Genomic DNA, 15,094 nt, shown 5'->3' on the forward strand with positions numbered 1-15,094 from the left:
CAACGGGGATCAATCCATAACATGGCCAATCTTCAACTGAAAGAAAATCTGACTTGGAATCTTTTGTTACACGATTTCTTAAAATGATAAGTGTCCGAAAATTTAAAGACTTCCCAAACTTGGCTTTTTATTTATCATTAGATTTGAGATGTGTCGATTAGATGAGTAGTATAATAACAAGAGTGTAATTTGATGGGTGAGTTTGGATCATGATTCATGAAGTCAATTAACGTAAACATTTTTCTGAACACCAACCAGCAAGTAAATGCTTTGAACAGTCTCCCAAATACTAATAGCTGATCAAATAGGACCAGGGGAAGAATGAACGGGAAACAGATTCGAAAGTAGAGGAATAAGCTAGAGGTGTAGGAACGGTTGTCTCTTTTTTTTTTTTTTTTTAATTCGATACGATAGCTTCCTGCACTATAGGGAAGGGAGGGTCTGAAGATGTCTTGGGATAATTTGAAAGAGACCGACGCCCGTTCGGATTTTTTTAAGTAAGGTCACATTTAATTGTGGCCAAGCTTTAATGCATTGGTGGTGGTCACCAGCCCAAAGGCTGTCGTTAGAACCATTTTTGAACATTGTAGCACTCTTCGAGCAATTTGTAATTCTACGTAAACGAGTAAACTTCATAACAGACAAGTAATTACTATGCACGAGACACTTCTATTAAAAGATTATACAAGCAGTTTAAAAAAGAATTATAATTTATTTAAACAGTTTTATGTTGTTCCAGAACAGTTGAACTGGCCATTCCTGCACTTTGGTCCGAGGAACAGAGCCCACAAGCAGGATCCACTTCGATGCCCCAAGAAGTATTCCTATCTTTGGTGCCAAGTCTCTTTCTACACGCAAGCCGAAGAATATACATAAGAGTGCCTGGCATTTTTAAAAAAATTTTTTTTTGTCGGCACAGGGGTGTTCGGGTCAATCTTTACGGGGTCCGATTAATTTCCTGCGGCTCGGGCCCGGCACCCCAATCCTACCCGAACGCGATAAGTGCGCAGAGGAACTCAGCGGAACGGAGACTCGAACTTGGGATCTTAAGGGTTACCGATGAGAGGCGCTACCGCTGCACCATTCACACGGGGCATAAGAGTGCCTGGCATGGTTGACAAAGAAACTGTTTGGTTGTTCAATTATTTTTGTGTCATTGACAAAGATTCACGAAGTCATTGGCGAACTTAGCTCAGGAACCACGAAACCAATGGTTCCTACCTATTTACCAACGAAAACTTTTGTGGCTTCTTTCAGCATTGTCTTGCAGATATGAAGCACTGTTAGGTCAGTTAATAAGCTTGCGAATGTGATTAATTAAGATCCTTGGCATACATGAAACAAGAAATGAATAGAAATTTAATCCAATTTACTATTTTGTTGAGTAACATCATCTTATTTACGATTTTTATTTTTATGACAAACTTTAGTTCATAATTGAGTAAACTTTTCGGTTTACATTGTTAGAGATGTAAATTTTAAAAAAAAAATTCATAAAAAGGTTGGGACAAAAGAACCAATAATGTGCAAAGGGGAAACAATTTCTTGAAAACCATGGACAAAGTCATAGAGTGAGACAACTAATTAACTGATCCTTTAAAATATATTGAGTTTGTTTGGATAAGAGTTTATTTGGATGATTTATTTGAAATAATTATTAGAGCACTTTTTGCGATGTAATATATGTGAGATAAAAAAGCGATCGAGAAGATAAAAAGAGTGAAGGAAATTAGAAAAAAAAAAATTTGGAAGAGGGCCAGGCCGGGCCCGGGGGGATTACAACAATTGGCTATTCAAAATCAGGATTTATAATTAGCTAAAATAATCGACCAAAGAGAATCTTATTAATTTACACCAATGTAATACTATATTGATACAATTATGCTTCTAAGTGTATATCGTAGCTTGAAAGAGAAACAATAACAACAACAACAGCACCTAATTGCACTTAAAGGGAACCATACATGCCCTAATCAGGTGTAATCTGCTCCTCATTGGACAGGCTTGTAACGTCAGTCAAGGCTTTTCCGCTGGTCTCTGAAGGTAGGAAAAGAGTGCAGAATCCTGTGAGAACTATCACAGCCTCAAACAGAAGTATTGCTGCTGTTTGATGGCAATCCCTGACTAAACCAACTGCTACAAGAGGGCATATTATTCCACCAATTCGTCCAATAGCTGTTGCACTTCCAACACCAGTTGCCCTCACTGAAGTTGGATATACCTGTAAAATATAAACAGGTTGTAAGGATCATATTTTGTACATAGAGATCTGCTCCTAACCTTTGCTTCAAAGCTCAACTGGCCAAAACGAAGCAAAGTTTCTCTAGGCTTCACAAGAGGCTGAGACACAATTCTTCACTTCTGTGTTGAATTCTTGTAGATGATTCAGTTTCATTCGAGAAGAAATGACGCTTGCCTCAGCAAAATTAGTAACTAGAAAATATATCTTTCCTGTGCTTAAGAAGGTGTAACGAAAGTGTGACATCAAGTGGGGGAATATGCTTGGCTTCTAAGCATTTGAACCATTCTATTTGTCAAAGTTTCTTTCTTGTTGTCCTTAATTCTTCAGATTATAAGTTACTGAATTCCAGAATGAACCTTCTGTTCATTTGTAAGGCATTTCATGTTACTCTTCTTGTACTTCTAGCTTCACGTACTGAACTGACAGATGTCAAATTTCTGATAGATAATGTGTTGATTAGAAAGGCCCGAAACAAGTTCGGTCTGCAGCATCTTGATTGAGAAAGAAATGAGAACCATAAAGAAGACAAAGCATTGAGGTTTACCTCCCTTGAGTAGACAACAATGACACTGTATCCTGACATAACAGACATGCGCGAGCCAAACAATAGAGCTGTGGTCACAATCTCATTGTGATGCACAACCAGTGGTAGAAGCAAAATAAAACCCAGTGCCAAGAAAATCTTCACGGTGAGCTTTCGGCCTAATCTGTCAACAACAACTGCAGACACTGCTAGCCCAGCTAAATCTGGAAAGAGAGGAAATCTTGTTATTCAGAAAACAGGTATTATGATGGACAGGACTAGTTTTCAATGTCGTTCAAATTCTAAGGAGCAAATGTATGATAAAAACATAAAGAGAGCATCACCTGCAAAAGATGTGATAAATACATCTCTATAGAGGCTAGAATCCTCGGTACTCTTCAAAAAGTTTTTGATCAAACCACAATTACTATGTTTACTACTTAGCTCAGAGATCAATAATACGATACCATAGTATGAAAAAGTACTCGCAAAGTATAGAAACCATAGGAGAAGAGTTGTTTTCCATAGTTTTGATGAGAATATCATGAAGAATGATGATAGGCAAATTCCTGAGGTACGCTTCTTTTCTCTTGCTGAGGGGAGAAGAGAAGTATCCAATAATGGACAGTGTTCTTCGTCTATGTTTCTTGTTCGATCTAAGACAAGGACTCCAGGGGGAAGTTTTGTCTTGTTCATGGTTGCTACTTTTTCCAATATCTTCTGAGATTCCTCCATTTTTCCTTTCACACATAGATACCTTGGTGACTCAGGTGTAAAGCCAGAAAGGAGAAGTACAAACAATGATGGTAAACAAGATAAAGCTAGTAGCCATCTCCAACCAAATCTTGGCATGATAATCTGCATACAAGTGAGAAATTTAATGGTTTTTAGTATGTTAAAGCAGAATAGTTTACAGTTGTTCATTCCTTAAAAACAGGGAGTTCTTATGCTTTGACTGCTGAAATTAACTGCTGTGCTGATAACCATGCAAAGATACTAACTTTTCTTCTTTCAACAGAGACATCAAAACTAAGAAGTGCATTTGAAACTTATATGACAAAACAATTGGCTCACCAAAAGATATAATACATACCCATGCAAGTAAAGCCTCGACCACAGATCCAGATGACCAGAAAGCTGTAAGTGCGAATATCCAAGCACCTCTATTAGCTATAGGAATGAACTCCAGAAACCATGCTGCAAACACTAGGCCACCTCCTACACCAAATCCAAGCAAACAACGCGATGCCAAAAATAAAATATAACTTGGAGCCAAAGAGCTACAAATTCCAGCTACAGTCACCACTGTTGTTGTACCAATAAAGCCTTTCCTGTAAAAGGTTAAAAAGAAGTTAAAGATCAAGAGACAGAGAGGTGAACACTCACTAATGCTTAGAATGCAATATTATGCAATGAAGGAAAGCAAAGATGCCCTCTTATGGAGGTAGAGTACAACTAATCCAATCTGTTTTGACCGGAATTTAATGCAATTGGATATCCATCTTCAAACTTCCAGCATCAGTGAGAAAGAAGTCAGAATTTCAAGAATTTAATACATGTTTGGCTATGAATGATTCAGCTAGATAGTTTAAAGATGGTTCTAGCACTTTTTGGTAATCGACGTTTAGTTCAGGACTTCTTGTTTGGCATGAATATGATCTGCAAACACCAGAGGAGCCAAATTTTTGGTCTAAATATTCCTTGGTAATGTGTTTTTGGTTTCCTTTACATGGAAATACCAAAAAAAGTGTGGAATAAATTGCAGACAAGAATCAAAAGAAAATAAGAGGAAAGTACATCATTGCGCTGTCCATTATGTTAATGGAAACTGGACTATCTACACTGAAATTGCTAGGTAGTAATTCAAAATAATTTACCAAGAAATGAAGAACTGTTTTCAAGTATAAACATATTTACTGGATTTGGTGGTCCTTCGTGGTATGAAAATGATTAAGGACACTTTCTGCATCCAAAGAAATGTTGTCTGTGAAAATGCACTTTATGTATGAAGGATCCCATTAACGTAGAGATAAGAATTACACCATAATACCAAGACTTGGCACAGAAGATATGTACTAAAATACTAAATCCCTCATCCTCTTCAATGTAGTTTCCTGTGGTGCAGAATTAATATAAACAGTAAGTTTAGCTTTTGATCCAAGAAGTCCGCCATATTACATGGTAATTTGTATTTCTGCCTAATCATTTTTGAGGTTCTGATTTACTGATCTGACACTGGCCTCCAGAGGAGATGTACTGAGTTCCTGCATTTATTTGGTTTCCTCCATCCGGTTTATCCTGATGGTGCTATTGACTAGTCTGATCATTTTGGTAATCGAACTGTCTTGATGAACCGGTGCATTTGCTCACAGATCAGCTCAACTGGTTCCCAAATGTTTTATTCTTTTTTATAGTTATATTCCTTTAAACTGGAGGATTTCACCCTCATGACATGTTTAGTTATAAGTAATGTACTTCCCACCCTAAACAATCTTTTGCAGTCATTTTTTAAAAGATTCAAAATTGTATGGACCAGAGTTATTCTACCTACCTGGAAATATTTTTACTAAGCAATGAGATCTGCAGAAGCTTCACTAAGATTAGTTTACTTCATGTCACAGAAAATGTCGAATGCTTTTTTTTCGGTTTTAGTCCAACATATAATTTATGAGTCATATCCCAATTAGAGAGCCAAAACCACATCAATGGTACAGGAGTAGATTTTATGCTTACTGAAATCTAAGCAAGAGCATCCAATATGTTTCTCACCATTTGTTAAACAAAATTCATTTATCGTGTAGTTTAACCTCAACTAAGAACTGTTCTAGATATGTAAGGTGTATAGAAAGAGTTTTGTCATCTGCTGCAGCAGCTAAAAACACATGAATATTTAATTATTATTGGAAACTCAGTAATTAGTACAAATTACATAATTTCCCTATAGTTAAGAACTATCAAGGCAAATTTCTATTACGCATAAGTCAAGCTAAAATCAAACTGCAACTGAGTTACTTTCGATGAAACATCAGAGACACTTGTAACTGGACTTGTCACTTGTGAGGGATCCTATAGTAAGATGAAAAGAAGTTAGAGGACTACCTTCTTCCATATGCATCGGATATAATGCCCCAAAAGTAACATCCAGCTAGCATGCCAGCAAAGACCACGGATGTTATCAAGCTTTCTTCAGCAGGAGAGAGTCCCCACTCAGATTGAACAGCTACTCCAACAAAAGACAGAATCATCATTTCCATTGCCTCAGAAATCCAACCAAGTCCAGCATAAACTAGAAGGAGCCCTTGGAATTTCCCGAATCCCATCCCAGAAATTGCATCTTCTGGAGTATAGCTGATGCTCTGATCTGCCATCTAAAGAACCAAACAATTGAACGTTAGTGGTATGAAGAGAATGGCATAATGTACAAGTCACAGATTTGCAGAACCTGCAGCTGGCAAACAGTAGCTTTGATCCTGTTTTTCTTGTTGAAGTATCAACCGTGTATATTAAGCACAAAGGTTTCAGGTCGAAAGTACACCCAAGTGAAACCTAAAATCAAAGTTTGTACTGCATATAGGAAGTAAAGGAAAGCAGAAATCTTTATATGCAGAACCACCTGAGCAACTAGTTCATGCTAAAGGAAAGCAGAAATCTTTATATGCAGAACCACCTAAGCAACTAGTTCATGCTAACTATGTCGCAACTAAAATCCGCCAGATGCTTGATATATCATCTAATTTCATTGTTAATGCTTGATGCTAGACTCTTTCCCTGATCCTGATGGGGCGGAACTCCGCCCACCTGGCAGCAGAGAAGCTCAGGCTGCCAACCTTCACAAAGGCCATTACACTATTTAAAAGTCATTCTGCTGCCAAGCCTCTAAATGATTTACTGCACAAGTTAAGGAGAATGAGAAAACATTTAAACACCAGCCGATCATATGCCTGATTCAGCATAAGCACGCTGTAAGAATTCTATATTCTCGAAAACAAGACTTTCTATATATATATATATATTCACCATGATAAAAGTCCTTGCGGCTAAATGTGAGACCATAGCTGAGCATCTGAACCAACTCATCAATTCTTACCCCAACTCTGTGTCCAACTTAAAGAAAAGAATACATATAGAACATACTACATCTTAAAAACCTGAAGAAAAGAGAAAAGCAACATTCTTCCGGACAAACAGCAATTAATCCATAACTTGGCTAATCTTCAACCGTCAAATGGATTACCTCAATTTCTCCGCCTCCTGTTGCTGAGATTTTCTTTAATGTAGCACTTACAAGTAATAACAGCTGGGATTTCCCTGCACACACAACAGCAGCCCACTAAGATGTATGCATGATCTTGAATGCAGATGAAATCGGAAACTTGAAGACAAAAATAATATAAAGCATCCCAATTCAGGCCTACAGATTTCTACCTAGGAAGCCCCTTATGCAGCTTCACCTATTGAAAGCATTTACATGCTAAGATTCTGAAGACGTAGCTATCATCAAATTGCTGCATACTTTTGATTAACAGTGTATAAGTGAAAATGGTACAGTTTCTTTACAACCTGTTAAATTTAATATAACCATTAAATAAGTAAAATAACTGGCCACGATTTTTCTCGCCTACGACAAGCAAATGAATTTTTTTAAATTTAATTTATAACAAAAAAGGCCAAACATTAGAAACCAAAAATTGGACAAGACAAACATCAATATGATTCATGAATGTGACAGGTCCGACGTACAAACATCATGGGGCCATCATTATTAATATGCAACCAGGGAACCGTACCATAATTTATGACCTTTTTTGGGATAATTGCAGAAACCTCCCCTAAGGTTTCTAACACTAGCACTCACCTCCCCTATGATTACTAACAATAAATTGTATGATTATACTTTTATACCCTAACTAATTGCAGAAACTTAATGAAAGAATTTTAGGAAAGAAAAATTATTTTTTGTCAACGAATTGAGTGACTAATTAAATTACATTACTTGTGAGTTTTAGCATCATTAGCCATTGTAATCAAAACTAAGGAATTGTGCCAATTGAGGGAAGAAAATGGTGTACATGTTTCTATATTATGTTCTTTAAATCAGTCAATTTAAGTCTAATTTTATACAACTGCAGAGAGGAAGGTCAGTAAGCAATTCTGGAGTTCCTACTAAATTGAGTATAAAGAGAACTTGTATAAATATATCTGCTCAAGTTATTTCTATTTCAAAATCCACTACTACTTCTCAAGTTATTACATCTCTTTCCATAAATACAGTTATAACCCTATAATCTGGAAATATCAATAGCAGTAGCTATTTTAGTACGTGATTCTAATGTACTTACTGCAGTTTTCATTTACTATAGACAACTTTATCTTATAGTATGTACTTCTAATTACTTGTAACTAGACTTATCTCATGATCAGTAACTTTTAGTGATGCTTAAGTATGCTGTAAATTAGATGATTGTTCAATGATATTTTTTTTTGTACATGATTGGTGTTGACAACATAAACAATTGTGTTACCCCTACAAATAACTATTCATATTACTAATAGAGAATTTTAAAAGTGACTTTTATACTTTATAAATTTTGCTGTAAGAACCTAGATGTATAGTCATTTAATTAGTCGTTAGTATCCATCGTTGCTTCATGTATTGTTGGTAAACTTCATTCAATTGCACTTACACCCCTTGAATTTTGCTAATTCTTAATAGCTTTTCATATTTTGTCATTCCTTTGTTAATACAACTTGGCAAGTAGTATGAAGGGCAAATTTGGTACAAATTTCTCATCTCAATCCTTAAAAAAAAATTTAATGGTAACTTTTCTGGTATGGACTGAATCTGCAACACAAACCTTAAATTCAAGGATGGTAAGTATTATTTTCTAAGACCACAAGGGAGGTGAGTGCTAGTATCAGAAACTTCAATGGAGGTTACTGCAATTATCCCATTTTTTTAGGTGGTTTGTGTCATTGGTTAGGATTCCTGTGTACTCGACAATGATTAGGCTATTTATGAGGCTTGTGGTGATGTAAGGAGCGTCATATATCTCACATCGGTTGATAGTTTTTTTTTAAAAAAAAATTAACTCATGGGGTGGAAGGCTCGTTGCTACTAGGCATGTCAACGGAGATCTTATCCAAATTCAATTCAAATCCAATGTAATTGGGTAAAATTTGAATTTAATTTCTTAAACCCAAATCCAGACCCCGTAGAAAAGTTATGGGTCTATATAGGTCTGATTTTCTATGATTCATATCCAAATTTAAATACATACCATATCTTACCCAAACTCATGTATATATAATTAAATTATATATATACACGCCTATATATTAGCAAATTTATAAAATATTCTAATATTCTATGATTGGATTGAATACAGTAAGATTTCATGATTGTTTTCATTTTTCAACCTAATCCTAGCTATCATTGTAATTAGTACAAACTTTTTCATAAAAAGAAGAAAAAGTAAAGACAAATAAATGAAAGTTTTGACGTAAATACAGCTGAAGTTTTAAAATAAATAGAAGCAATTGATAGTAGTAATTTTTTTGAGTTCATAATATTGCATTCAACTTCTTGAATATTAATTTTATTGTTTGAAAATAAAGATTGGATGGTATTTATATATTTTTTTTGATATCTATATATTTTTAATATATTTTTATTGTAATGCATTTACAAAAATACCGGATACTCATTGGATACTCAGATCTAGAAGAGTCTGAATTTGGACTTATTTTTTCAGACCCATAAGGATCTGGGTCTGGATCTGGATCTGGATCTAATTAAATTTAATAGGTATGGATTTGGATCCAAGAGACCCAATCCAAACCCTACTCGTTGATGTGCTTGGTTGCTACCATGTGAAGTGTCTTTTAAAGAATAAATCATAAGGCACAATAGATCAAAATGGATAATGAACTTTAAAAAAACGTTTTACCATATGAATTAGGCATTTTTAGGGTGCTTTTTCAAAAATTTTACTGTAACAATGTATATAAAAAACTCTTATTGTGAATTGTTAGGTGTTTTTTAGAGTATTTTTAAAAATATTTTTGAAGATATATTTTGGGAAAGTTTTAGAATTTATAATTTTTAGAGTATTTTTTAGAAATAAAAAATAATAACACCACCACTATCTTCTACCACTGCCACCACCCTCTCCCTCTCTCCTATTTTTCCCTCTTTCTTGCCCTTCTTTCTTCTCCTCCCTTCCTCCCCTACTTTTCCTTCCTCCTGTCCCATGTCTCGCTACCCCCTGTCCCTCTCTTCCTCCTTCCAACTTCGCTGTGGTCAGAAGGTCACATCTTTTAGTCGCAATCTAGGGAATGGAAGGAAGGAAAGGGTGGGGAGTGGCGAGAGAGGAGGAGAAAGAGAAAAGAAATAGGAGAAGAAAGGAGGTGGCGGTGGTTGTGGTGGCGGGTGGTAGCGTTGTGTGATGGTATTGTGTGGTGGCGGTGCGTAGTGGTTGTGAGTGGAAGAAAAAAATATAGTATAATTTTTAAAATTTTTTTGTATACTTATGAGTTATTTTTGAGATGTCATATGGATTAGATGTTTTTAGAATTACTTTTATTTGTGTGTTATTGTAACATTATATGTGAAAAACGAGTTTATGAAAAAATTGTCCAATCCAAGTGGAATGTGTGGATGGGGGATTGCATGATTATCGAAAGGATTTGAATTGAAGTTCGTGCAAATGAAATTCTTAAATTTTATTTGTTAATAATTTGAATAAAATTGATATCTTGACACAATAAAAGCTTACTACCCCTACGTATACCTGGCAATTGGGCAGATTGAATGAATTCTGGACGGGTTGATGTTGGGTTATACTTATACCTAACTCGTCCAATTTTAAATTGGGTTAATTTTGAGTTGGGTTGTATTAAATCATCTCAAATCCATAACCCAAATATGATCCAACACAGTAATTAATACATTTTGATACATAAATACTTTCGCATACATTTACACACACAAAAAGATTTTTTTACACACACAAATACATTTTCACATACGTAAACATATTTTCACACACACTCATTTCTTAAACTCTTTGGAAACACATCATAAATAAAATAATATTTCATATTGCTTGTATTGTGAATCTGAGATCATAAATTGTACATTTAGATAGAGTAGCTAAAAAAATTTGTTTATTTTATATTTTTTAATACTACTAATTGATTGAAGTTTATTTTTGTCACAACTTATTTAATACTTTTACTATTCATATCTGCTTTATTATAAGCTGTAATATTCTATATATTTAAAGTATTGAATGCTACTAATATTATGCTTGAAAATGTAATTAAGAGACATATAATTCGTTATATTATAATATTGGTGAGGAACTATTAACAATGAAATAAAACAAGCTAGAGAAAAGTAAAAGAATGCGATTAGAACAAATTTAAAATTCTATTCTCTGTATGCAAAATATTAACAAATGGAAGCAAGTAGCAACCTATCCTTTAAAATTTGCAAACAAAATCAAAGGAAGAAAATCACTTTTCTTTCGTTTTATTGTTAAAAGAAGAAAAAAAAAGTATAAAGGAAATTTGACACCAAGCTCTGAATCAATTTCTTGGTGAAAAAATAAAACATTTGATCATGGTGTTATTCATAAGTTATAATTGCATCTTCAATCCAAAATGGAGATTATATATCACTTCATCTTCAACGGTCCAACAAATCGGAGAACAACGACCAAAAAGAAAGGAGGAAAATAACATACTTTTAAAAGGCAGAATAAATGATTATAGAAGTTGAGCAAGTTTAATTACTATTGTAAAAGCAAAATAAGCATGAGCTTTCATTTCAAAATTCTTTTTTCTTTTTAATAAAATTTATAAATAATTGATTGAAAACGTATATATGAGGATTTTGAATACAAATAGCTCTATGAATCGTTAACACGTCCAAATATAAGTGGTTTTACATGTGTATTGAATCTTGTATTTACTATTTTGAATTTTTTAAAACAGGTTCGGTATTCAGTACCCGAATAAAAATCTAATCCGTCCAATCAATAAGTTGGATATCTCTAACCCAACCCAACAAAATCCATAACTCAATTAACCCAACCCATTCTGGATAACCAACTTCTAGTACTAAAGCCATGGAGTGAAGGAATTGAAAAAGACCCGGAGATGTTCAACTCATCACTGCTATGGATACAAGCGTGGCATCTTCCAATCCACTGGCTATGTCATGCAACAGGCTTCAAAATTGGAGAAGTGTTTCACTCAGTTCATCAGGTCATTATACCACCAGGGGATGGAAAGGAAGGAAAACACATGAAAATATTGTTGAATGTGGATATATTACAACCGCTCATCAGAGGAATACCTATGAAGCATAATGGAATTGAAGTTTGGGCAAAATACAAGTATGAAAAATGCCTGAATTTTTGCTACAGATATGGAGTGATAGGGCATGAGGACAAGTCCTGCAATTTTGAAGAAATAACAAGAAAAACACTTAGAGAAGGCCAATATGGACCATGGCTCAAAGCAGGAAACATCATGGCTCCACCTCTGAAGTCACAAAAGGAAAAGAATGAAACAACAGAGAAGTCAAGGTTAGGAAAAAACCAGTAGAGAGCCCTTACACTTAAAGGGCATGCTCAGACAAACATTTTGAAAGAAAGAGGACTGGAGTAGCAGGCAAAATACAGTAGTCCAAGCAGAGAGGAGAGTAACGAAAAGCAAATGAAAAATAAAAAGAAAAATCTGGTAGAAGCAAGTGTGAAAGGAGAAGGAATAAAGATAAGGGGAGAGCAGAAAGAGGGAAGTACAAAGGAGGGAGGAAATGAAAAGATGATGCAACAAGATCAGAATATGTTGGAAGTTAAGAAAGGAATTGAACAGGAGAAGGTGACTGTAGAAGTAATGTTGGCGGATAGTAAAGGGTAGAGAAAGAGGGGGACAGTGAGGAGCATTAAATAAGCAAAGGAGGATCAAAAAGTAAACCAGAATCAAAAGGAAAGGAAAACTGAAAAGATAGTCAACAAAAACAGAATATAAGGGCTCAGAATAAAAAGTGTAGAGGGCTCAGAATAATCCCAAGAAGTATGAGAAATCCTGTAGCAGAAATCAACTCACCAAGGAGGGTGGAGAAACTAGGAGAAAAAAGGAAGTTCCAATTAAGAGATGAACCTGATGACGTGCTAGTGGACACAGACTCTATGAAGCAAAAAGGAAATAAACTGCCTAGCGTAGAACAGCAAAGGGAACTGCAGGAAAGGGTGATGGAGGTAATCCCTGAAAGGCCTCCACAGTGTCAATGAAGGTTGTGGTGTGGAATTGTCGAGGAGCAAGAAGCCCATTGACAGTTCCCTAGCTGAAGAAGGTTCCAAAAAACCTTCTCTCCCCTAGCATCATTTTTCTAAGTGAAACAAAAAAACAAAAAAAAGTTTATGGATTCTGTAAAAAATAGACTGCAGTTGGATGATAACCATATAGTAAATTCAGTTGGTAAATCTAGGAATTTAGCTTTGTTTTGGAAGACTGTGTTAGAATTATAGACATAGAGGCAGACAATTTCTACATTGCTGCATGCATAATGGACTTAGAAGCAAGATATGAGTGGTGCTTCATTGGAGTATATGCAAGTCCAAAGGATGGAATTAGGAAAATGCAGTGGAAAGATCTGGAAAGGAAAATAAATGGATGGGGGGAAAAATGGATTATGGCAGGAGATTTCAACGACATTGTCTCAAATGACGATAAATGGGGAGGAAGACTAAGACTAGAGGGAAGCTTTCAAGAGTTCAGAAATTTCCTAAAGAAACATTAATTCAATTGATAGAGGCTATGAGGGGAAACCTTGGGCTTGGATGACTCACTGGGAAGGAAAGGAAATAACACAAAGGTTGGATCGAGTGAGAGTAAGTCTAAACTGGCACGAAGCTTTTGAAAGAGCAAAGTGTATCCACATTGAGAAAGAAGCCTCTGATCACTCCTTACTCCTGATAGATACAACTCTTGCACACAGAAAAACTGAAGGCAGATTCTACTTTGATAAGAGATGGGGACAAAATCCAGAGGTGAAAGACTTGATAACAAAGGCCTGGAGAGTACAACAGAAAAGATCTCCAATGTTTAGGATAACAAGGCAAATAAAGAAATGTAAGTAGAGCCTAATGGAATGGAGGAGAAAGAACAACAGGAACTCAAGTAGAGAGATCAAACTTCTGAAACAACAGATTCAGGAAGCAAGGGAAGAAGATTATAACTAGAACAAAGGAAGAATTGCTAAGCTGAAATTGAAACTGGGATTGGCATATAAGGAAGAAGAGATTTACTGGGCACAAAATGCAAGGTGCAGATAGCTGTCAGCCTTCTTCCATGCAAGGATGACAACACGAAGGAGGAGAAATAAGATAACAGTCTTGCAGAATGAGAGAGGGGAATGGTGTGAGACTGAGCAAGAAATAGAAGATGAAATTTGTGGTTTCTACAAAAAGTTCTTTACATCAGCCCAGCCAACAGATTTTGAAGCTATTATTGAAGATGTTCCCTGCACAATCACAGCAGCTGCATACGCACCACCAACTTACTTTGTTTTTTTTTTCTCCATTTTTTTTTTTTAAAAAAAAAGATCTCTCTTTTTGGAAAAGCCATTGCTCGTAAGCATTCTTCAGTAGTCAGTTGTAAACTACAAATATTGCTTCTCAGAAAGGGACAGAGAAGGAAGCATCACCTTTGTCACCGCATTGTGTTTTGTTGCCTCAACTTGTATCTAATCCAACTGCTCAGTAGAAAGCTAGGAACCAATAGCATCACAAAAACAATAAAAGCTGTAAAACAATGGCAATACATGTGTGTTACTCTATTTGCTATTCGAGTAGAAACAAGAAAGGACTTCAGCAATTAATAACGAGCAAAACTGTTTGGAGAAATGTTGAGCAAGAAAATCTATTATGTTTACCTGCCTCAATTGCTGGTGTTGGATATGGCAAACAAACCTTTTAGAAACATGTATTTTGAAAACAACAGTTAAGGGGTGGATAGAGCTACGGAATCTATGAAACTGGAAAAAAATGCACAGATATAATATACAGATACCGCCCTTACCAAACTGGGAACGTCTACTTGTCACGACTGCCTCCAGCACCAACAATCCAATTCATCAAGAGATAAACTTTCATACGTCTATTGTACAAGGCAAAGATAACACTGACAAGAAATTAGACTTTACAAATTAGCTGACTTTACAAATTAGTTCTTTAGAGCAGTGTTTTTTGTTCCTTCGATTATATTGAAACTGGATCAAAGATAAGGAATGATGAGAAGCCATAGATAACAAGTCAAAG

The 15,094-nt window shown here is 35.4% G+C and overlaps 1 protein-coding gene across 2 annotated transcripts; it reads right to left on the reverse strand.

The window, feature by feature from the left end:
- Window positions 1-1,790: 1,790 nt before the first annotated feature.
- On the reverse strand, window positions 1,791-7,498 carry LOC113693596 (organic cation/carnitine transporter 7). 2 transcript variants are annotated; one of them, XM_027212138.2, is made up of 7 exons: window positions 7,191-7,498; window positions 7,000-7,073; window positions 5,865-6,133; window positions 3,859-4,096; window positions 3,110-3,623; window positions 2,787-2,989; window positions 1,791-2,221 (listed from the first exon to the last, which is right to left on the reverse strand). In XM_027212138.2, the coding sequence occupies exons 3-7, from the start codon at window positions 6,131-6,133 to the stop codon at window positions 1,970-1,972; spliced, it is 1,476 nt and encodes a 491-aa protein (XP_027067939.1). In that variant the 5' UTR covers window positions 7,000-7,073; window positions 7,191-7,498; the 3' UTR covers window positions 1,791-1,969. The 2 variants fall into 2 exon arrangements, with proteins under 2 accessions (XP_027067939.1, XP_027067941.1); XM_027212140.2 differs by lacking the exons at window positions 7,000-7,073; window positions 7,191-7,498 and adding an exon at window positions 6,208-6,335.
- Window positions 7,499-15,094: the final 7,596 nt, after the last annotated feature.

Source organism: Coffea arabica, chromosome 6c (genome assembly GCF_036785885.1).
Source record: "Coffea arabica cultivar ET-39 chromosome 6c, Coffea Arabica ET-39 HiFi, whole genome shotgun sequence".
Taxonomy (NCBI): Eukaryota; Viridiplantae; Streptophyta; class Magnoliopsida; order Gentianales; family Rubiaceae; genus Coffea; species Coffea arabica.

Bases quoted from the DNA above. Each gene is read 5' to 3' on its own strand.
- LOC113693596 (XM_027212138.2), bottom strand. From the start codon at position 6,133: ATGGCAGATCAGAGCATCAGCTATACTCCAGAAGATGCAATTTCTGGG. The intron at 4,097-5,864 runs GTAGTCCTCTAA...AACCTTTTACAG, and splicing joins TCCGATGCATATGGAAGAAG to GAAAGGCTTTATTGGTACAA. The intron at 2,222-2,786 runs GTAAACCTCAAT...TATATTTTACAG, and splicing joins TTGTTGTCTACTCAAGGGAG to GTATATCCAACTTCAGTGAG.